General features: G+C 42.5%; 2 protein-coding genes across 2 annotated transcripts; both read right to left on the bottom strand.

Annotated features, from left to right (window-relative positions):
• Positions 1 to 2,817: 2,817 nt before the first annotated feature.
• LOC127303847 (uncharacterized) lies at positions 2,818 to 3,775 on the bottom strand. The gene has a single exon (XM_051334555.1). It carries the CDS (start codon positions 3,773 to 3,775, stop codon positions 3,062 to 3,064), a length of 714 nt encoding a protein of 237 aa, XP_051190515.1. The 3' UTR covers positions 2,818 to 3,061.
• Positions 3,776 to 12,289: 8,514 nt separating this feature from the next.
• On the bottom strand, positions 12,290 to 24,268 carry LOC127301012 (stromal cell-derived factor 2-like protein). The gene is made up of 6 exons (XM_051331219.2): positions 23,938 to 24,268; positions 23,680 to 23,820; positions 14,255 to 14,395; positions 12,922 to 12,971; positions 12,698 to 12,827; positions 12,290 to 12,565 (listed from the first exon to the last, which is right to left on the bottom strand). Exons 1-6 carry the CDS (start codon positions 24,043 to 24,045, stop codon positions 12,482 to 12,484), a joined length of 654 nt encoding a protein of 217 aa, XP_051187179.1. The 5' UTR covers positions 24,046 to 24,268; the 3' UTR covers positions 12,290 to 12,481.
• Between the last annotated feature and the right edge of the window lie 553 nt (positions 24,269 to 24,821).

Below are 24,821 nucleotides of genomic sequence, written 5' to 3'. Positions count from 1 at the left end.
CCAGCTTTTCAATCTGCGCGAGCTCGACAAATCTATCATCAGTTGCTACGTTCTGTAAGTGATTTATTTATACCCCATCTCGTTCATATTGCCTGCACTATATATATGTCCTAACTATATTGTTGTGTCCGCTATTATACATGCAGATTGAAGATTAAGGAATGCAAAGTAAGGAACATCCATGATGTTGGGTTCATTGACCCACACATCGTTAATGGATATGTGTTAGAGCATCACCCCGCCGACGTGGAGGCAGACCAGTGGCAGTTTCTTACAAAGCAGGAACTCAAAAGTGATATTCTATTTCCTTACCATTTTGGGTGAGTGTTTCTGTCTTGAGCACATTCTCTTTTGTTTACTCCATGCATGGTATGTGGCCGGCTAATCGATGAGTTATGCATGACGTACTGTGCATGTATCGTGTCCGCAGGTTCCACTGGATTCTGCTAGTAATTAAAGTTGACAAATCAGAATGTCTCGTCCACGACTCTCTGACTCTGGATTCAAATCTTTGGGGCGGCATGAGAAGAATGCTGCAGAAGTAATTATTTTCATTCATTTGCGCTCTATATCGATCGGCCTATTTCGTTCATTTCCTAAGCTTCAAGTAACTAATAACTCTCTTGTTCATTTAATTTTCTTTGCCTCGTAGGGTTTGGAGACGGTTCTCAGATCAAAAGGTCGGTGATTTCAAAAAAGAGCTAGAATTCAAAAGGTCAAAGGCTAAGAATGGTGGCGATATTCAGCCACCGGGGACCAATCTATGTGGATACTATGTCTGTGAGATGATCCGGAGATACACCTCTGAGCGGGTTCCGAGTGATACCAATGCTCAGAGGAATAACCTCCGGATGATGCTTAGTCCAGAAGCTCGCTTCCGACCACTTCAAGAGGAACTAGCTAGATGGTTCAGGAGGGAAGTCCTCCATCCTAAAGGAGAACACCATTACGAGGACGTAGAACTTTAGATGCATTAAATTATGTATGGAAACTTGTTCAAAATTGTATATGGTCATCCGATGATATTGAATATATATTGTATATTCCTCTTGAATTCTTTTTGGTTCTAATTTCAAATTTGTTTGAAATTGTACATTCATATGCATGTATGTAGTACCGTAGAATATGTGAAACTCCTTCAAGATTAAAATAAAGCACAAAAGAAATAAAACAATATAAATTAAACAGAAAACAGGTTTAGGGGGGGCGGGGGCAGGTTTAGGGGGGCTAAAACCCTAAACCTGCGGCGGCCTTTAGTCGCGGTTGGCCAGGAGAGCCGCGACTAAAGGTCCTCCGCCCCGACGGACTGTTGGCGGCCACGTGGACGTGCCTTTAGTCGCGGTTCGTGAGGAACCGCGACTAAAGGGGGGGGCTTTAGTCGCGCTTAATTGGTCGCGGTTGCACAACCGCGACTAATGGCAGTTGCGAACCGCGACCAAATGCCCTTTTTCCACCAGTGTTAGTATTGATATTTTTTCGTAAATATTTGATGATAGGTTACAAATTTTGACTTTGACCAAACCCAAATAATTGTGAAACGGAGGGAGCATTATGCCTCAGACGATGTCGTTCATCCCAAATCCCTATCACACCGTGCAATTTTTCGCTTTGTCAGTCTCACCTTCGTCAACCCTTTTTTTGAAACGGATGCAAAAGCTTTGCATCATACATTAATTAAGAAGACAAAATCAGGTGAAAACCAACAACAACGCACACACCGACCAACATGGCTACTCACATGGAGCACACCCGTCATCGAGAAGAAAGACCATCGTTGAGGATGTCATTGAGCGTCATCGTCGATAAAAGCGAGAGAAAGACATCCAAAGACTTAACCAGAAAGGCAACATGAAAAGCTCTGATGGCAGCAGGCCAGCAGCGAGCAAGTACACACCCTGAACAAAAAAGGCAAGAAATTATGGTTCTGCAAAATAGTAGTACAAATTCAATGAACGTTTGAAAGCTTGCATGGAAAGCCAGCATGGAACTATAGCTGACGAAATATCGTATTTACAGATGGTAGACAATTATTGTATCAATCCCATTTACCATATCTGGATTGCAAGCTTGATGGATCCATATCATTAACAGCTAAGATCTTGCCAGCCTACATGATAATCATATACTCCCTTCGTCCCAGAAAAAACTGCTCAACTTTTTTGTAGATACGGATGTATCTATAACTAAAATATGTCTATATATCTCTGTATAGTAAGAAAAAAAATTGGGACGGAGGGAGTATTTGGGAAACAACACGGCAATGGGCTTGACAGAGTTTGGTTATACACATGGAAAGTAGGATCAAAAGATTTCAAATAATTTTCTTTTCTTGGGATAAAAAGCTCTCAAATGTTGAGGGGTTAGTGTACAAATCGCATTACTGGTTATTTCATACTAGGATTGTAACACCTAATTTATAAGTATACATAATCAAGATATATATACCTTGATTTGTGCCGGAAGCCATTTTAAGCACACTGCTGAGATAATCTCAGATCTCCAGATTGGGTCCTACTGTCATTCCATATAAAAGTACGCTCGTTTACAAACAACAAAAGTAATTCAGCATATTTTACGTTACTGACTGGGCGTATATTGCTCTCACAATATTTATTTGCATTTAAGGGGTATGCGCAAGGCTGCATGCGTGTGGAAATAAGATAACAGAGATCATGCGATAATCAAAGGGAAGTCAACACTCCCTGGAAAAGAAGAAGAACTCAGCATCCTCTGCGACTGCCATGAATCAATTTCATTCAAAATAAATAAATTAGTTCCATGCAAGGAACAAAACAAAAGCTGATGATGGATCGACTGGCCACTATATCGATCTTTGATACATATGTAGAAGGAAGGATAAAGTCTTGCGCTAAACCACACCTACTCCTACCAGCTAGCTAGAACCCTAATCAGCTAGCTGAGATATTAAGCAGGAACTGAATGAAATTTCTCCTATCAACTACTAATTAAATGACCGATAGCATTGACCATTGTCTGTCAACACGATCGAGCTCTCTTAAGACGACTCTGACGAAGAAATGATTAGACCCTACGGAGCTATCTAGAGCTTGAGAGTCAGGTCTATGTTGCCAGCGATCTCCTCCCTTTTCTTCACTTCATTGACGCTTTGATCGCCGCCGTTGCCAGTACCGGCACCGCTGCCACCAGCCCACTGGATTGCCGGCGCGGGTTCGGGAAAGGCCGGGATAGGGGCCCTGGACGACGCGCCGTAGCCGTAGGCCTCCGGCGGGTATGCTGGGCTAGCGTGACGCGCGAGCCCTGCTAGGGACGGCTGGGCGCCCCAACCGTGGTGGTGCATGGTCATCCCGTAGAAAGGCCCGACGGCGGAGCCTCCGCGGCCCAGGAAGGACCTTCCCGCGGCGGAGTAGGGCCAGAGGTTGGGGAAGCGGAGGTGGTGCGGGACGAGCGGGTCGTACAGGCCGGCGCCGGCGCCGCGCCCCGCGGCGACGCGCTTGGCGATGGAGCGCTCGCGCTTGTGCGCGTTCTGGTGGCCGCCCAGCGCCTGGGAGGTGTAGAACTTGCGCTGGCAGTAGTTGCACTTGAACATGCGCCGCTTCTCGCCGCTTGCGGCGGCGGCGGCGGCGGCCTGCTGCTCCACCGACGGCCCCGTTGCATCCTTCGCCTTGGCCTTTCCCTTATCCGCCTCGCCAGCGAGCCCGCCGAGGAGGTTCAGTTCCAGCGACGGAGCCAGCACCTCCTCCCTGGCCAGCTGCACCTCCTCTCCCTCCTCCTCCTCCACATGCACCACCTCCATGGACGCCGTTCGAGAGCTGGATCCCATTGGTGGTTCTGGTCTTTGGGTTTTTCTTGGGGCACGAGTTGAGTTCTTGGATGGGATCTGTGCGTGGTTACTTATACAAGGCCGGGGGGAGAGACGTAGCTAGGGGTTCAACGCAGAGATGATCTGAGAGGAATGCAAGTTCACTTGCCAAATTTGAAGATCGCGCGAGATCACAGGCCGGGGTTTAATGTGGTCGAGATCACGGCCTTAATTCCTAGTAATTTTGCTCCATCTCTATCCTCTGTCATTCTTGCCTGGACGCCCGCATGTACACTCAATGCTTTCCATACTTGCACAGATCGGATATATGTGCGAGTTTTGAACTGGATGTCTTCACGTCGGGTCTGGGATGCCTATTGGAGGGCTGGAAATTACTGTAGTACATCTTTGGTTTCCCAAAGGATCGGTAGAAATTAATTCGGTGCTTAATTGGCATGGATGTGGACAAAAGATTTGGTATGCTGTCATTGGCCGCGCGGTATCCCGAGAGGGAAAATTTTCAGTGCCTATGGAACTTGAACGCATCAAATTTTTCCCACATATGCACGCTCCTAGAGATGAGATTATTTGATGTGAAACTTCATACTACTACTCCAAATTCATGTATCCCGAGTAGCATTATGAGTGTTTCATCACATGTCTCGAGTTTTCAACTATAGAAGCCTTGAGTACGTCGGTTCAGCCAGAGTTCTGCCTACACTTGGCACGACCTCAAATGGTAATCAACAATGATGTGAAGAAAATTAATCAATCCCCGGATCAAGTACCAAGCTTAGCAACGAGTGAAAACGTGGTTTTCTTTTTCTCTTAATATATTTATGTGGGAACTGCGCATTATTTTAGCGAAATTCATGTATCCCGGTGAACACTATACTCTGGTGTTTAGGCGGCCTAGATATACTTTTTTTTTGGAAAGGATGTAATGCATATTTACTAGTTATTTATAGGAAACACATATTAGCCCGACTAGCCTTGTGCTTCCTCCGTATGGGACTATAAAATCCAGGATTTTTTTTTATAGATTGTGATAGAGATTATAAGGACTCTCTCGTTTTCATCTTAATTCCCGTGAATAATTAATGTAGATCCCTCTTTTTTGTCTCAATCTCCCAATGCATGTTCTTTTTTATCCCAACATGACTCTTTTTTCTCTCTTCTTGTATGTGGAAACTATTGATGCATGCAATAATTAATACATCCGTTCCGATGAAAAAGTCTTATAACTTCAGCTGAAAGTCAAACCTTACGAAGTTTAACCAAACATAGAGGAAAAATATAAACATCTACACCGTAAAACAAATATATTATGAAAATGTATTTTACGCTGAATCTATTAATATTGATTTGGTACAGAAAATATTCATGTTTTTGTCTATAATATTTGTCAAAATTAGTGGATGTTGACTTTTGACTAAATTTATAATTGTCTAGTTTTTCCTAGCGAGCTCATACCTACTTTATTGTTTGGAGGAGCTAAAAATTGTTTTGTTAGAAACATGTCATACGAACACGCTCCTTGTGTACCAGCGGTACCAAGGGAGATACTCCGCAGTTCACCTCGTAGGAGGTTAGCTATTGGCGTGATATGCAAGAAAGCTAGCTAGAGATTTTTTGAATTCGAAGCTCCAATTCTCTGGGAGGGACCTCGCTAGAGGTTCCGATGACTATGGAATGAGCTAAGCCAGTTTGACCACCCTTGGCTCGGTTGTCAATTCTACAGACAAATTATGCGAAGTTTCCGAAGAAATGGAAGTAGGGACAAGGGTTTACGAGGGTCAAAAGTAGATGTTCTGATAGATTCTCGATTGTTTGCTTATTTTCAATCGGCCTCGTTTCCTCCTTGTGAGGCGTCCGCAGCTTGCTACCATGGAACTTCTCTTCCAGCTTCTTCAGCCGGAGGCTCCTCTCGTCCTGGCACAATTCTTGCGGCACGTATGTCCTCCCTGCTTAGCGCCCAACTGATCTGGCAGCCAGAGAAAAATCTTGCCTAATGGGGAGTGCCTCCTGCTCCCAAGGCTGGTTCGGTTCATACGCAAATTGAAATTTATGGTCACAGCGCCAAAAATCTACAAATTGTCATGTAATTTTCATCCATGATCATACTACCTGCAATAGTATTCATTGTGGGGAGAGGAATCTTCTTGCGATAGGTGATGTGAGTAACTAGCCCACCACAGCGAATAGCACATGAAGAGGCCGCCCTTTGGTGATGAAAGTGTGCACATACAAGAACCCCAAGGTGATGCGGATTGCCAAACAAAGTTTGATGAATAAAAGATATATTAGGGCCAGTAATGCACCTAGATCGCCTCTACCAAAAAATGGTGTTGCATCGAAAATATGCAAAATAAAGAATAGTGGGGTTTTGGATGGTGGCGATCTTCTTCCTAACATAGTCCCTGTCTTGATGGACTTAAATTTTGTCCCAGGTGCTAGCACTCTCGAGTAAGGTTGCATAAAAAATGTGTGTCAAATTTCCCGGGGAAACCCAAAAATATAGCAAAAATCATGAAAAGGAATTTCCTAGTTTTTAGTAGTGAAATAGTATTGGACCCAATGATTACCAGACTCACCAATTTTACAAGCCCCAAACGGTTGGCCATCATGTTGATGTCGACCGTGAGACCCATCCTCGATATGAAGGTCGTGGAATAACCTCCCTTGCTGAGACCTTGGGCTAGTCCGAACTAATGGCAGCTGTGATGAGGACATCCCTACCGAACTACTACCTCCGTCATTGCAAGATGAAGATGATGTTGTTGTGAAGCTTAAGTCAAATGAAGTTAGAATTGGACCTATGACAAGAGCTCGTGCGAAGCTACTAAAACAATAGGTGAACTTGTTCTTAAACGATACTTTGATTGATGAGAATTTTACACTTCTTAAGTCCTTTGACTTGTGTATGATTAGGTACGAGGATGGAGGAAGCATCGCACGAGGAAAAAGAGAAGCAGCTGGACATGGTGCTGGACGAAAAGATATCCCGTGGACGCGCGAGGGAGGAGAGGGAGGCATGCACAAAGGAGGAAGAAGAAGAAGTCCAGGCCGGCGCCATGCTCGGCGACACCGGACGCCACGCCGGCCAACCTGGCTCCACAACCAGTGCCACCGGCCCAATCACCGGATGACTCGGTGCCTGCTAGTTCCTGCTCGTCCCGAGTAGGTAAACGATAACAAAGATAATTTCTGGAGTGACATGCCATCATAACCTTGATCATACTATCGTAAGCATATGTAATGAATGCAGCGATCAAAACAATGGTAATGACATGAGTAAACAAATGAATCATAAAGCAAAGACTTTTCATGAATAGTACTTTCAAGACAAGCATCAATAAGTCTTGCATGAGAGTTAACTCATAAAGCAATAATTCAAAGTAGAGGTATTGAAGCAACACAAAGGAAGATTAAGTTTCAGCGGTTGCTTTCAACTTATAACATGTATATCTCATAGATAGTTGTCAATGCAAAGTAATATAACAAGTGCAATATGCAAGTATGTAGGAATCAATGCACAGTTCACACAAGTGTTTGCTTCTTGAGATGGAGAGAAATAGGTGAACTGACTCAACATAAAAGTAAAAGAAAGGCCCTTCACAGAGGGAAGCATTGATTGCTATATTTGTGCTAGAGCTTTGATTTTGAAAACAAGAAACAATTTTGTCAACGGTGGTAATAAAGCATATGTGTTATGTAAATTATATCCTACAAGTTGCAAGCCTCATGCATAGTATACTAATAGTTCCCGCACCTTGTCCTAATTAGCTCGGATTACCTGGATTATCATCGCAATACATTAGCTATTTATGAGGTTCTTATGACATTATTAAGAGGAATAAAATGGGTTCCTTAAAAAAATGTAAAAGTTGGTTTGAAGAGACCGTAAGTCCATAGTATCCTCAATGGTAGCCTCTGGTTGAGTGGTTAGCTACTTATTGTGGCATGTTTGAATGGTTGGTGCAATGTGTTGATTGTGTTCTTTTTTATTTCGGTGGCGATAGATTTGGACATTGTCGAGTTTGAAGGAGAGGGAAGATTCGAAGATCATTGATGAAGACGAGGGACTATTAGCCACTCAAGGAAAGTCATCTTTTGACCTCATGCCTCTGTCCTAATCTTGTTTATGCATATCTTTTGTTATTTTCTTTTCAAAATGCATTGTTGTAAGATGTTATTATCTCATAGTATTAGCTAGTAGTGACTTGGAATTTCCAGAGTTAATTAAGTAGCAACATCCATCTAGATTTCAAAAAGGAAAGAGGAAGTTGTTTTGGGAAGACCAGAAGGGTATGGAGGAATGTGGAAAGGTTTGGGGTCGTATGGTGATCACCAGGAAAGGAAAATAGGGTTACCCCATCCTAGGAGTTTTAAACTAAACTTGTTTTAAAAATATTCTTCAACAAAGATACAGAAATGCTATATCCACAAGAGTAACTATTTCTCTCACTTATGCTATATCCATGAGAGAAACTATCTCTCTCATTTGTCGCCCTAGACTAGAGCATGCTCCTTGCTACTGCCATATTGCATCCCCTTGTTTTTCTCTTGATGGTTTTGTACTCCAAATGTACTCATGGCTTTGTCCTTGACTATTTACTTGGTCAGACTATGAGGAGAAATATGAAGACGAAGAAGGTTACGATGACGACTATGCAAACTAGGACGATCTCCTAGTCAGCTGCGTGGAGGGTTTAAGGCGTGACTTGGGCTCGACGCAGCTGTTTTGTATCCACTGCTATGTTTGTTTGAATTCAACCCGATGTGGCACTATTGTAAGACTTGGTCATGTGACCGTGTTGTAAGACTTTAAATTTGGTACTGTATGATATCAGTTCGGTTATGTGTTCACGGCGCACTAATCATGTGATCATGAACTGAGTACATAACGGGTATTTCGGACAGCTAGTCCGGGGTCCCCACAGAGCTAGTATCAGAGTCATCCTGACTGTAGGAGACCTTAGTTAGCATGGTCGTTAGTTAGGAAAGTTGCACTTTGGTTAAAACTACTTATGAAATTTATTTTTCTAAACAGTCGGAAGCATAGTTTCTACTCCTCTTATTTCTTCAAAACTTCTAAATTCTTATCTCTCCGCTTTATAAAAATGTTTAAAAAAATTTACTCTATTGTCTCATCCACTTCAAACCTACATATTGGACGGTGCCCACCTTTAGACCAGAGTTATAACAGTGAAAGATGGATCAACTCTTCTCAAGGACTCATGTCTCTCCAATAACAGTTATTGAAGATTAGATGTTGGGTTAGATGTATGCCAATTAGGGAATAATACGATTTTGACCTTGGTTGTCACCAAAGTTTCCGTCAAGAAGCTAACCTTGTTCCTCTTTGGACTTGCAATTTTGTAGTTGCCGGGGATCAAGTCCTTAGTTGCCTGACTGGCAATTTTTAGGACCGTCATGAGAAGTTGTCGTATTGAAGCACTACATTACACCTCTGAGGACCTCATATCCATAGGATGTTGAGACCCGAAGTCCTGCACAACTGCAGTTCTAACTCAATACCAACGACTTAAAACTACTCCTGTTTTACCACCAACTGCTCCGAGAATCCCAGTTGAAGTCAACATAATAAAGGCATCAACCTCCGTGACCAACCCTAGGATAGATAGGACAAGCTCGGTTGTTTTGATTGAGCTACCCCACGTATTAGGCGTCCCTTGGTACTTAAATACCACTTTGTGTTCTTATGGGTGCTTGTAGTATTGTAAGTGTGTTACCTTAAGTGTTTGTATGTGCTTGTTGATTATATGTTTCTTTTGGCCTTTCGGCTTGAAAACACCTTTGTGTGTGACTGCCCTCGTCTAGGAAACCCCCCTAAAGTTTTTTCTCTCATCCACTTAAAATTCCGGGTACGTAGAATGCTAACCGTTGGTTGGATAAGTTAACGGAAAACTCTAACTTCAACTAGTTGATCAATTAGATACAACCCTATTTTCCGAAGTACCCAATATTAGTTTGGCACTTAAGACAAACCCAAGACGTCGTACGATGTCAAGGAAGTAGAATCCGGAGCCTTCAAGATTGACTACAGAAGCATGTACTATTTTTGACTAACCATGTGGTATAGTCTAGCTAACCATGGCGCACTTTCTTACAAGCTGACTAACCAAGTGAGCACTAGTATCAAAACCAAACTAGCCTAGGTGGTTTATCAAGTCCTTATCACCTGGAGGCTAGAGCCTACAAATCGCAAGATCAAGCTCAGTGATGAGCGCAGATTGCACACCGTTGGGGAACCCTAAGAGGAAGGTATGATGAGCACAGTAACAAATTTCCCCTCAGTAAGAAACCAAGGTTTAATCGACCAGTAGGAGAAATGTGTGACTTCTGAAGGTGTTGCTAGCTGACTTGTGGCAGGGCGCACTATCGGCGTCAACAACAACGTGGAACCTGCACACAACACAACCAAAATACTTTGCCCCAACTTACAGTGAGGTTGTCAATCTCACCGGTTTTGCTGAAAACAAAGGATTAACCGTATAGTGTGGAAAGAGATGTTTGTTTGCAGTGGAATTAAAAAGAACAGTGTTTGCAGTAAGTAAACAGAACAGGATGATTTTATCAGTATAAAAAAGGACTGGGGTCCACAGTTCACTAGAGGTGTCTCTCCATAAAGATAAATAACATGTTGGCTGAACAAATTACAGCTGGGCAATTGACAGAATAAAGACCATATACGGTGGTGATACACCAACGGTTGTCATCTCTGGGAATAACTTCCCCTGTTATCGCATGCGTATCAAAACTAACTCGCGCAACGTCAAGCACCGATTTATTCCAAGCAAGTAAGACTTCGCCTCGAGTTTCCACGGCTAGCAAGTAGACATAACCATCAAACGATGGCCCCAAACATTCCATAACAATGAAATCATCAATTACATCAAGTCTCGTCTCCTGGAGAAATGATACACACACTCAAACTCTCTAAAAACACTCGGATGGCACTCCTTTTTGCTGGGTCGTTCAGGCCACGAACGTTCCAACATAAAATCTTTAAGGTGTAATCCACTAAAACGGATTTCAACCTCCCACCTCTCAACCTACTCTAGTGCGTGCACCATCCCTCTGCAGCCCTCCTGCCTCTCAAAGCTGCTTGGCATCTCCTTGCCAAAGATCGCCGCAGGCACTTTGATGTGTGCTTCCCTCATCGGGGAGTCAAAGAACTCCTTGAACCTCCTCAGATCTTCCTCATTTACCGACATATTCTTCGGGCAAATGCCCAGTGCCTTAAGAAGCGTGGTGTTGGCCACCGACGCCTTCTTCACCTTCGTGCTAGCCACCGCCGCTGTGGATCTTCTTGTTACTCTCTTTGGCGTGAACGTCTCCGCATCGGCCCTTAACCCCGAGGCATTCTCGAACTCTTTCAACAAAAGGGGTGCTAGGGTTTTGAGTATAGATGAGCAAAACCTCTTGACTTTGATCAACTCTTCCTTTTCCTTCTCAAACCCGTCTTGGGGTTGTAAAGGTGCTCGTGCCCCCGTTTCCAGGACCGGTGCAGCCTCCTCCGATGTGGCCACCTCCTCCCCAGCCGACGTGGCATCCTCTTGTCCTTTGCTTCTGTGGGCCCCACTCCTTGACACCATTTGCATGTTACTGTTCGGGCTCATATAAGACTGGCATGGCGAGCTGGTCCATCCAGGACTGTCCATCGGCAGGTCCCTCGAAGCATTGGATGCCAATCCATCCACCTCTCTGGTCTCCCTTCTCATCTCTGTATTTGACAAGGATATAACAATGTATTGCTCCTCTTCTCTCTTTCTTGCAAAAGAATCCAAGATGGACCCCTCCTGCAGCTCTAGCACTACCCCGTATTGGGCCTAACCCTCTTTTCGTCCTCTAGAACGACCACCTCGGGATCGTTATCAGCGAATGAGAGCGAGTCGTCTATTTATGGACGGAGGGAGTAGCATTTAAGATGTATTAGACGGGGTTTTGGAAAAAAGCAAATGAACTGTGTGTCCGACACCTAAATCGTGACGGAGGGAGTAGTAAAGAGACTTTGTGTGTCCGACACCTAAATCGTGACGGAGGGAGTAGTAAAGAGACTTTTAACGGGAAAGAAAAAGATAGCCAACATTCCTCAGATCTAATCGTGGAACCACCGTGCAGGTTCTCAGATTTTCAAGTGGAAGAACAGGGAGAGCCAGAGGCGGTGGGGAAATCGCTCGACTTAGTAATGCCCACGAAGCTGGTTCGTGTTGCCATCGTCCCATAATTTTGTGGGGTATCATCAACCAGCTTACCAGCATAATATGGAGAAAACATTCCCAAACATGGTTTGCTCCCATCTGTGTTATCCTGCCTTCCAAACGCCTGGTATCCCACCAAACCAAAACACCGTTAATTAATGATCTATGTTTTTTTAGAACATGACTTATGTTCTATTGTAAGTTCTTTACTGGGGATACACACACTGTTAATGCAGTTGTTTGGCATTTAAAACAAACAAAAAAAAAGACCAGGGGAGCATGTAAGAAGTTGCAACCAGCTACATCATGTGATCTTCAGTTCATACGCAGCAAGCTTACATAACAATTTACATTAATAGCTCAAGTGAACTGAACTTGGCATGGTCAAATATTTCTAATGATTACAACGCCAGTATCCCGAATCATACGCGGTCATTCTATCAGTGATGGCACCTCTCATCCAGCAATTCAGCTATTTGGGCTGGCTCACCGGGAGGTAGACGCCTTCAGCTGCAACCCAGACATTGTCAGGTCGCTTGTCGCCAACCCCGCATACCTGCATAGGCAGAAATAATAATCCAATTGACACACAATTTGTATGTTCTTCCATTATATGAGAATAGCACCTAGAGCATCTGATAACATACAGGATTCAACGGAACATCCGAGACTATTCTTGTGGACTCACCTCTTGCTGCCCCCCCGCAATGCGGGTGTACTTCCTGTCATGGCTGTGGAGATAGCCACCAGTGTCAACATGGCGCAATCGAATTCTCTGCTTTTGCCGCCACGTTTTTCCACTGCCCTCGATCTCAAGCCTGATATCAGAATCGTACAATACAAGAGATCAGCTAGATCAAGGAATGGACCCGAGAATGGCTTGCTGATATATAATGCACATGCAGCACTTACATCCAATAATCTCCCGTATCTGATTCACCCTCGCCACCAAAGCAACTAACCTGAGATTAGATGAACTCATGAGTATATATTGATCACCCTGATGTTCTATCAGGAATGCAACTAATTTACTTGAAGACGGCACCATTAGTTCTTCCTTTACAATATGCTCATTTTGCAAAGGTTGTCACTGAGTCCAATGTCCTATTCCAAATACTCTCTAGGAAACTAACATCAAGCATAGTACTGAAGTCAGACTCGGTTGAAAGTTTCAAGTTAATAACTGGTGCATCTCTTACATTATCATATGCACTACTTTCGAAACTTGCATTTGTTTCAGAGATGAATAATTACAAGAAATTAACCGTAAAGCAGCCAATTATTGGTATTCAGAAGTCAATTAGGATTAATGGTGATTAAGTTCTTATTGGACTTTGTAATAACTACTCTCTCCATCCCGTAATAAAAGATGTTATTACAACCAATTAGTGGCACAAAACTGAAAATTCTGAAAGGAAATATTCCTTGTCATTTGGGTCAGTGTGTATGTCTTGTTGATGATCTTCAGCTGACCACATCAGATTCCACTCTAGGTCACTACACTTTTTCGACTGTGTCAAAAAGGTCACTGATCTATTAATTTGCACTTATAGGTAACTCAACCGAGATAGGCAGATCACTATACAGCAGTTCAGTGCCACATTGAATTCATGCATAACATGGTGATGCGTGTACTAACTTAATTTACTAGAGTGACCTAAGTTAAAATTAGAAGGATGGTAACGTATTCGGCACAGAGAAAAAGATTAGTCACCCAGAGTAATTTACTCTTGAAATTAAGTTGTTAGCACTCCATTTATATGACAATACTTGTTCTGAAAAATGCAAAAAAAAGATCTGCCTAAATATGGATTGACTGATTAATTTAATCCACAACTGCAGTAAATGATCTCCACATACACAATGGTGGCCCTTTACCCACCAGCAACAGTTAGGCTGCATTTGGCATTGCAGTATATTATCATAATCTTGTTTGCACCACCTGCCTTTTCCTATTTCAGTGTTTGTTTAAACCACTTTTGCCTATTTTTGTGGCTAATTTTCAACAGAAGATCATAAATTGGTGCAGCGCAGCACAGTAACCACAAACTGAGCCTTAATAGGTCAATTAATCGGCAGATAGATCCATTTTTCACACCAATGAGAATAACTCCACCAATTTTACCACATAAGATTAAACTGCATCCAAAAATGGTTCTACAAATGGAAGAATGAATAACAGTTGTCTAATGGTTAAAAATCCATATCATGCATAACAAAAAATTATAAGCCGCAAGTTACTGACCTCCAAATTTCCTGTAATGGGAGAAGCATGCAGATGACTGTGCAACCACTTTCTTGTCCTCATATGTTGAAGCCTTACGATTGTTCCATGTGTTATAGGATGGCCTTGTTTTGCTGAAGTATCCGGCTGAGGTCTCACGATCTGCATTCTCAGATATAATATATAAATAATTTGTCAAGAAAACACTTCACACAAAACTTCTAACCATTTGTTATGAATTATTATGGTAACAAAAAACTAAAATATGTTCCACCATGAATAATAGAAGAAAAACATACTCCATCTGTCCCAAAATAACCTGCTCAACTTTTTCTACTAAAAACATGTCTAGATGTAGCCGTATCTAGACAAACTTGAGCAGCTTATTCTGGGACGGAGGGAGTACTTATTCTTAGCAAATGTTATGCTGAAACTTCATATGACGAATTCCAATACATAAGTATTTAGTGTATCGAATTCGAACAAGCTTTTGAGCAATTTACTTGGGCCGTCCATCTTCCTCCATCCAAGGGTTTGGATTGAACATGGTGACCTATTACCACCTAGGAGGCAAATAGGTCATTGTGAATCCAAATTAGGTAATGATCACTTTTATATTACAATATGTTACCGCATAGGAAATGTTGCATTTAGAAAGTATTAATTGGCGATATAAAAAATTGTTATTGCATATTTCTACCGCATATATGAGAGGCAATTGAGTCCATCTTGTGCATGCAAACGGATGCGTCTGTGGGGCATTATTGGCATAGTAATATTTTTGTAGATCAGTATGCATAGTAACGTGACATATACCGTTGAACTTGATGATATAGAAATGCTAATATTAATATTTTACTCATGGCAAGCTCAAAAGGTAATTGTGCTTGTCTGCATATTCTCACATGCTAGGACAAATGAACTTGACATAGATGACGATGGCCAGCCAAAAATCTTTGGAGTGTAAAAACTTCCATCAGCATAAGGGTGCAAAAAAAACCAGATTTGAGGCGTGAGCTTCCGGACTATGTTTATAGGGACTGGGGAACGTTGTTTATAGGGACTAGTTACCTGTTTTAGCCGATAAATTATGCTTGTGCTAATAATTTAGCCCCACATACTATAAAACCATTGGTTTAGATTGATCTAGTACGCTTAGGTCCTAGGAGGTAAGTTGGAGCATGGTAAAAGAGCTCTTTTTCTATAAAAGAAGGCGATGAAATGGTCAATAATGTCCTGGAGGGTATTACTTCAAATGATCAGTACAAGTATGTGTCCAAGCCCATGAAGTAAGGATGGTGGAGTGTGCTATAACCTAAAAGTCAACACTAATTCATTGCAGTATTTGGTAAATTATGACCCAAGTAGAATTTTCAAACCCGAACTCGAATAATCGGGTAGAGATCTGCCCTCAACTATCAAGACCGTTTGGCGCCTAGTGTTCAATATTTTTAAGGACGTAATGTTAATGTCGTGAAAAATATCAAGTCAGCATCACGCAAATTGAAAAAAAATCCAAATATTTAAATAAATAGAAAATACTGACAAAGGTATTCTGAAAAAATACAAAAATACAAGAATTTTGCAATCATGGGCTTCAAAATAAAAAATAGATATAATAAATAAAACAAAGAAAGAAAAACAGAAAAGTAAAAAATAATGTATAAAGAATCGACTCATATATCAACTTCCGGATAGGTATGTAAAAAATAATTACTTATTTTATCCTTTATGAATTATCATATAGTCCTTAATTTTTGGGTGATTGTCCCATTACAAAATAATCACACTCCCTCCGATTCATATTATTTGATGTTAATATGGACGTATCTAGACATATTTTAGTTGTAGATACGTTCATTTTACCATCAAGTAATATGGATCGGAGGGTGTATTATTTTATTTACCGGTTTTTCTTGAAATTTTTTCTTTTTTGATATTCCTTTGTATCTTGGCAAACAGGGTGTACCCCGATGTAACTAGAGCAAAGAGAAGCTCAGTTATCAGCTTGGACTCCTGACTGATGGTTGTTGCATGACATCGCCGTATGCCATGCGGAAGGTGTGATGGTCAGTTCACAAATTAATTATGGGCTGGATTTTGGTGGAATTTGTGTGGAGAGCGAAGGAGGTTGTTCTAATGTCCCAGAAAATATTCCATGTTAGCTTTTGCATGTTGTGTTAATTTTTGCATTATCATGACATCATGCATTCTCTTTTGCATATTTTTGACCCAAAATTATTTTTTGAAATTGTTAAAATATCCATATTTATGGTTTTGTAAAGCCACTCCCCTCCTTTTCTTAATTTAAATTAAAACTAAACTTCCTATCCGTTTTAAACCTCAAAATGTTTTCTCGTTTCACACAAAATAAAAGTAGGCAAAAATCCCACTTAACATTCGAAACTAGCCCAAGCCACGTACTTCTTTGGCTTATATAAGGGCAGCCAGCATTTATTCTTCCTCCGAACTTAGCACTAATCTGAGCCAAAATTCCCCTCCTCTTTCTCCTAAATTGAAGATCTAAATCCCCTCTCTTTTTTCTGCCTCGCCTCTTCCTCAAAATTCTCCGCAATTTCTGCCTAAAAAAAACTTTGTCCTTCCGTAAATCCATAACTGCGCCACCGGTTCTTCTATTTCCTGGTTGAGTCCATGCCAGTCTACTCCCAGCGCCTACCACCGCCAAGCAGCCGCATGCATGACGCCTAGGTGACCCGCCGCTGCCTTATTAAAGCAGCACAATGTTGTGGAGGAACAACTCCACCTTGCTGCTACAATGTGAACAGCACAAATATTGAAGTAACCACTTCAATGTGCTGCGCTAGATATCGCTCTAGGGATGTAAGCTAGATATCGCTCTAGGGGCGAGGCTGAGTTTAGTCCAGAACTCTCAACACACGAGATCTAGTCCAAGATCTAAGACAAGAACACAAAGTTCCATTCATTTGATAGGTAGTGGGTACATAATCCGGTTTTTTCCATAGCTAGAGGTGAGGACCTCTATTTATAGGCCTCATGAACCTCCACTACCTACCTCTACTTATAGCTAGAAGGTTCTGGATAATATTACTTAAAACTAGGAAAGCAAACACAAACAACATGGATACACCTCACACTAGAACACTCCAGAAACTAAGATCAATTATCAGTTGAATTCTCTCCACCACTAGGCATCTGAATTGCTTCAGCTGCTCCCGGTTCGCTGCCTGCTACTTCTGGAATAGTATTGCTGCTAACATCAATTTTCTTGTGGCGCCTCTGGTATGTCCAGCAACAAAAGGAGTCCACAGGAGCATATCTCTTAGACTTATACACTAGGTCAGGTTTACTTATACAAGTTTTGCTATTTTTTAACATGGCTAGCCTTGCCCTAGTGAAGTTATGGCCAGTGACTGGCTGGAAAATACAACTGAAACTTTCTAGAAGCTAGGCTGTGTTTCAAAACGTTTGCATTATGTTTAGGGCAGAGCAGTGGTGAAGATTTTTTGTTGAGGTTTTGCTATTTCATTCTCCAAATCTAATATATCTTGCGAGGAGTACTCTAATGGTCTGTTTAGCCTACCCAATTACACAATCTTAGCCTAAAACATATACTAACTCCATTCAAGACAATGTTCTAACCATGCAAACTCAAAGCCAATATTATGTCAAAATTTTGAATTTAACAACTGAAGAATAATATATTTCCGGATACTTAGATTGGCCAATCAGAAATAACGTCACAGGTTTTTCCACAAAAATATTGAATAATATTGTAATGTTATTACTTTACTTTCTACAAAAGATCTCTACTAGGAGTACTTATCTCTATCTCTACTACTTAAAAAGAGGGAAGACGTTCCGTCATCAATCCATCTCATGGTACGTCCTCAGCTTCATCCCGCTCCTCTCCGCTTCGCCCCGCACACGGATGGGCCAAGCCCAACAAATGAGAAGGTTTCCTGCCAATGTGATGGTCTGTCTTTCTTCATCCCGCATGCCAAGGTCCGCTCATCTCTGTATTCAGTGCCCGCACGCGGTCGTCGCCTAAATCCCGAAATCATCGCGGGAGTCATTCGCATTATCTTCACGCACACAAATCGCTCGCGTCGCAATCAACTAATCAGGTGCTCAGTCATCTTCTCCTTTCAGTTCTTGGAGATCATGGCCTCCCCACTCCGCCCCACATAGGTCAGCTCCCACTCACCGATGTTGATCGGCCGTGTGCTGGGGTTCCCTCTCTTGTCGGGATGCAAATCCAGCCACCGCCTTCGTTCCCCTCATTCCTAGGGATGCGCCACCGCCCCGCCTTCGTTCCCCTCTGCCGTTCCTCCATGCGGTTGGAGATGCAGCCACTGTTCCTCCATGGGGCAAGGGACGATGCAGAAACTCTCGCCCTTACTCGGCGCGATCGGGGACGACGCAGACTCTGTTGCCTTCCTCCACGCCATCCGGGAGGCAAACGTCTCCCTCAGATCGAAGACCTGAACTTCTGTGCTTGATTCGTATCACCGACCTTCTTCCATACTAAGAGGTCAGTGAGGACTGCAAGTTTGATTTATACCTCCTATAACTCAGATTCGAAATCCCTATGACGATTGAATCCTTGCTATAATTTTGAAGCTTGCAGGCAATGTATATAGTAATGGTAAGTTCGCAGGTCCAATCCATATGAAAATTATGCTATATTTGTTGTGTTAACCTTTCTGATGTATTGTTTTTTTAATACATGAACATGCTTTTGACCAGTTGTACTTGACGGTATCGATAGCGACCGCTCCTGTAGAAGCAAAAGCTTTGGTAATCCTTGCAGTATAAACTGCACTTTTCTTCAGTTTCGTCAGGCCATAACTTATCCCTTGCGAATCAGTTGTTTTCCATTGACTTGCTAAAAGCAAAATTGACTTACTATAATATTCTGCATGCTGCATATCTGAGTGACAAATGGACCTTGTATTGTTTTTTCTTAATCTTTCATATCTGATGTACACCATATTGAGCGCATGTAAGAGCATCTCCAGCAGAGGCTCTAAAATTTGGCGCTGTAAAAGTCATTTGCAGCGCGCTCGATCCGGATACAGCGTGCGGCGCCTGCGCGAGCTTCACCGGAGGCTCTATTTTACAGCTCTATTTTACAGCGCAACCAAGAAGAAAAAAACAGCCCTTTACCAGAGGATGTAAAATAGAGCTCCACAAACAAATCTCTTCAACATATATACAACAAACAAGATCAAACATGCCACAAATAAGTCTGAAAAAAATCAGCTAAATTTAACAACTCTAGGTCGCGCCACTACCAATTGCCCAGCATCCCCAATCTTGAACCATTGTGTCTCAGTGCTCTTCAGAAAAAGGATCTCGTGTTTCAAAAAAGGATCTCGCGTTTCAGCAAACGAGACATGATGGACGAAGGTGAGCAGAAACAGCATTGCGTATCGGTGCTCTTCAGCATCCTCCTCCTCCGAGGAAAATCACCATGAACACGCTACCGACTTCATCGAAATCAAAAACGGCAGCAAACGATGACAACCGACAGGAAGCAGGATCGACGCAGAGGCCAACGAAAAAGCAGTCAAGCACGGGCCCCGCGCTGATCGATCGACCAACCCAATGGCGCTCAAACTGTGGCAGGAAGGAACGGAGAACGGATACAGCGCCGCCGCACGACGCGAGGAAGCGAGAAGAGAGGGAGGTGGCGACGGGCGGAGCTCCAGGATGCGGGAGAGGAAGACGAGGCCAAGAAATTTCAGAGCCGTTTTTTCGCGCGATGGGAAGGATCGCGGTGCCAGATTACAGCGCGCGCTAGCCGGCGCACCAGATATACCGCTTTGGATAGCGCAAACTGCCGCGCGCACTAAAATATTTACAGCGCGACCTATTTTACAGCGTCTGCTGGAGGACGCAAAAACGCGTTCGGCGCTGTATATTGACAGTTTTTTTTTGCGCAGCTCTAGTTTACAGCCTCTGTTGGAGATGCTCTAATAATAATGATGCACCATTTCTGGCCTTTGTATTGCCTTGCAATTTCGCAGAGGATTGAAAGAATGGATGTATTTCTGTAAAAATCATCAGGCATGCATTTCTCTTAAACAGGCTGACTATTTATTGAAAATAACCTAATTGTTTAATGCATTATCTTTGTAAGAACCAGGACCAATTAAATGATTATGAGAACCTGAACTAATTAAAATGATTGTATGTGCATGGACCTGACCTGTCAGTACATACTTTTACTAGCTACTTTGGAAGTTCAAGGTGTGAACTGGTTTGCTAACTAGATCTTATTGGTATTTTAGCACCATGCTCCCATTTATCATGATGATTAGCACATATCAAAGCATCTAATGGATTGGACGAGACCTTCTTCTTCACTTCCTGTTCAGGGATTACCAGCAACGATATTGTAGTTTCTAACCGACAAAGACATGAGGGAGCTCAATGCGTTTTTTATAGATGCCTAAGATATGTAACTAGGTAAATAGAAGTTGTGTGAGTCACAACTTAAATGATCCCATGGCCTGATAGATGTTCCGACACCCTTTGTAGGTTGAGATGGCCGGCCAGAATCTGGGATAGGGATGAGTATGAACGTGAGGAATGGCCTTGAGCTTGGCGAGCACATAGTGTCATGGTCCGACCAGGCAAAGGAGGGGAGAAGGAAAGGATAGGCACGAGGAGGACGAGAAGATGAGGATATACAATGTGGCTAACTGATGTGCCGCGCCGAGGCCAAGGTGGTGGTGCACGGTGGGTGGGTGGTCCACAACCAAATTCCGTTGGTATGTGCCATTAAATTTGCTGCGGACTATCGAAATCGTAATCAACAGTACTCATCGACCCATGGATGCACTATGGAGCAGTCAGTGCACATATCAAAGGTACACTGCATCTTTCTTAGTGTTTTTCCTGTATTATTTTGCTACATTCCCATCTTCAGTTTAACATCATATCTACTTATTCCAGTTTCAAGGTTAGGTCGAGGTCTGCCTCCATATGACCTGCATAATTCATGCAGATTGTGTAGATCCGTGGCAGCAGCGACCAGCATATGTCGGATTGCTGGACTCTGGCCTTACCTCGGCTTTGAAAGTAGTCTTGCTTATCACAGGTAAGAGAAGGGATGTACCTTCCTCTTTCCAATCAGATCTGTTTTGTGGTAAGGTATTAGTATAATTCAATTGTTTATTACTCTTTCAGAGGTAATATAGTATCAATGAAATTTACCATGGATATAAATAATTTGGGTATCCTAGGTCTATAATATATTTGTGCCCAGTGTATTTCTTCAGATTTGGAGAAATGATCTTTAAAGAAAATTTAATATGAATATTTTCATTTATAACTGTTTTACCAATATTTTCTGTTTAATAACTGTTTACCAATATTTTCTTGTGAACATGTATGCGAGTCTAGACAATCAGTAGATTCTAAATTATTGAAAATTTAGTGGTTGCTAATTTTTTAGGGCAACAACTTTACTAACAATTATTGTTGAATAAGGTGTATATGTCTTAGCTAAATCGTTTGTTGAAATCTAAAATCAATTCAATATTACTGTATGCTGCGCACAACCCCCTTTTTTGTTTTGATCCAAGACATGAGGCTTGTGCGATGAACCAACTTATGTGAACTTACTGTAGCTTATTTCATGGATACAATGTCTTAACCTTAATTCCTTTTATTACAGACGAATGGTATACCAATAAATATACGTAATTACACACTCTTGCCACAACCTCCTTAAATGCATTATCGATCTGTGTGCCAAACTTGATAACACTTTTTTTTATAATTGTACGTTTTCTCTTTAGATTTTATCTTTCAGTCTAAAGGTGCTTAGCAGGAGCTTCTAGCTTCTAGATGGGAAAAATGTACCTTGCCAACACAAATCTGTTTACAACATGTAATGTGCCATATCTGTAATAAACTAAAAATTATAGGTACTTGTAGATTGAATAACTTTTGAAACAATTTAATGTTAGACTGGTCTACAATGGTGAAGAACTAAAGATACATAAGGCACCTACATGGTCACAGCTTTAGATTGGATCTCTTGAATGTAACCGAATGATAATGATAGGTGCTTTCAGTAAAATAAGTTGTACGCAACATAGATATAAATACTTTTATGGACTGTTTAAATGTTAATAATCTTGATGTCACTGTACAATCAAAATACATCACAAAGGCTAGAGTTATCATGGCAATCAAATATTAGAGTACCAATAAGTTTAAGTGTTTGACTAAACCAAATTGGAATCAAGCTTCTGTCCCTTATGGTTGTGCCAAATAATTACTTTTCTGTTATTTAAGATGGTATGTGTTATAGGAAGTCAACGTTGAGGTCTATATTTTTGCTTTCCTCGGCAAATATTTATAGATATGTAATTGAATGAACTCAGATGATATATTTCCAGGACCAGATATTGGAAATTCCTCTCAAGGAGCACATGAGGTATTTTTACTATGTGGGGATAGCAAAGGAACATGCGTTGCACTTGATGGCTGAGGGGGGTGGAAGCAGCAAAAGAAACATGTTGTAAAGAAACTCGTGTTGCACTTGATGCATTTGGTATCTAATGTTTCATAATGAAAAATAGTGTGTGGTTCATTATTGAGCTTTGGAAATGAGATACTATGATCAGTTCTAACTTTTGACACTTGTGATGTCCACTTGAAATATAAAACCCAGCACGAAGATGCTTATCAGTGCAAAAAGGTGGATTTCAAGCGTGTTCACATGTGGATGTGAAACAAAATTTGAAGACACGTGCAACGCACAGGCACTCAACTAGTATTTTGCTAGAAATAAAATTATCAAAGCTACGGTATGTAACATCCTTCCCATCACTTGGCTTTATGCAGATATACACTCAGCTAGACAGAAGAAAAGGTGCATATCCCATGCCACATCTGGATAAATGGTTATTGAGCTATCTTGAGAGTTTCTACATAATTTGAAATCAAAAATGTCCAGTTCACTGAAATTATTTTACTTAATTAGCTTATTTTTTGGGGATAAAACATCTCAAACAGAAGACATACAAGTAAGTTCTGGACAGATTCAATGGGCCAATGCCCGTAAATCAGCAAGGTCCAACAGCCAAGAGAAAAATGGAGTCACCTTAATGAGTAAATGCACGGAAAAAATAATCAGAAATGGAAAGTAATTGAGCAAAACCAGATTAACACCACTTATGGTCTTTCTGTTCCAGGTTAACAATGTAAATCCAAGGGATGCGCCTAGAATCAGTACTAAACATGGAGTAATTCGTGGAAGTTATAATCAATTTGAACTTCCAAAAACAAGCACACGTCAAAATCACATAGGAGCAACCAAGTGATAGTCGCTGGATTGAACAGAATCCTAGTGTAGGTTGAACGTTCCAATGCCAATAATATAGTAATATACTATATATGAGGATGTGAACAAATTTTGTTTGGTACAGCGTTAGAGATGTACATACCCAGTAGCTATTGGCGTCGTCCACATTGGGGAAGCCGGTGACCGACTGCTGGCCGCTCCCAGATCCATAGGGCACGTCGTGGGAATGCAGCCGAAACTTGGTCCTCTCATGCATCAACTTGATCACTGATCCGTAGGAAATCTAACAAGGAATTGGAGAAACAATCGTATCACTGGTCCGGTCCATGACCATGAGAGACTTGTCAATCCCAAACGCGGAGCCTAAATCGCACAAGGACGGAGGCAGAAAATTACCCACCTCGACAGCGGTATCCGGTTCGGCGGCGTAGGACTGCGCCGGCGACGCCTCAGGGAAATCGAGGCCGAGGTAGAGCAGCAACGCGAGCGCGAAGGACGCGGCAGCCATCGCCAGCAGCAGCGCCAGGAACCAGGTTCTCTGCCAGAAGGGCACCTCGTCCTCCTCCGGCTCGCCGCGGCGCCTTGTCCGCTCACGCGCGAGGGCGCCGGCGAGGCTGGTGGCCGCTGCCTCCGACGGATTCGTCTCGGCTGATGCGGTTTTGCGGCGGGAGAGGCCCGGCGACTGGGACGTGGACGGCGCCACCGCGGCGGTGTCGACCGGGCAGCGGCCGGAAGCCTATAGAAGGTTCGCCCGTACGTCCTGCGGTCCGCGGTGAGCTCGTGTGGTGTGGCGAGGAGCAGAGCAGGGGAATTGAGTGAGTTTGTGTTGGAAGTGTATTTGCCTTGCGAGTGCTCGTCTTCTTTTTCCGTCGAGTTATTTTGGCTCCACAGGAAGACGAAGTGGTGTGGCACGACCGAGACCGACGACCGAAAGCTGGTGATACGTAGCAAGTGACATGCGGGACCAACGTGAGTGCTGCGTCCCTGGGACCCTTTTGTCATTGTCGTCACGTCTTGGTGGCTGCGAGGAAGGTGCGGCTTCTCCGGCCACGTCATTGCAACGGGTGCACAGCGAATGGGAGGCTAGAGCGTGGCAATCAGGGTGATATGGCGAAGCATCATTGGCCCCGGAGTCTGGCCCCTCGTGGCAACTGGCAACGGCTTCGCGGAGGAGAGGATGGAGCGGTTTGGGTTTGGGCAACACTTTGGTTGCTCCCAAGCTTATTTTCCGCATACAAAAATGTACTCCGTATTTGCATTCAGAATCTACAAATCAATTAATAC

The sequence above is a fragment of the Lolium perenne genome, chromosome 7 (assembly GCF_019359855.2).
Source record: "Lolium perenne isolate Kyuss_39 chromosome 7, Kyuss_2.0, whole genome shotgun sequence".
Taxonomy (NCBI): Eukaryota; Viridiplantae; Streptophyta; class Magnoliopsida; order Poales; family Poaceae; genus Lolium; species Lolium perenne.
This window is presented reverse-complemented; position numbering and strand designations above follow the sequence as displayed.

Excerpts from the sequence above, each read along its gene's own strand:
- LOC127301012 (XM_051331219.2), bottom strand. The coding sequence starts at position 24,045 with ATGGCTGCCGCGTCCTTCGCGCTCGCGTTGCTGCTCTACCTCGGCCTC. Across the intron at positions 12,972-14,254 it reads CCATTACAGGAAATTTGGAG|GTTAGTTGCTTTGGTGGCGA; the intron begins GTCAGTAACTTG and ends ATCTAATCTCAG. Across the intron at positions 12,828-12,921 it reads GATACGGGAGATTATTGGAT|GCTTGAGATCGAGGGCAGTG; the intron begins GTAAGTGCTGCA and ends TTCTGATATCAG.
- LOC127303847 (XM_051334555.1), bottom strand. The coding sequence starts at position 3,775 with ATGGAGGTGGTGCATGTGGAGGAGGAGGAGGGAGAGGAGGTGCAGCTG.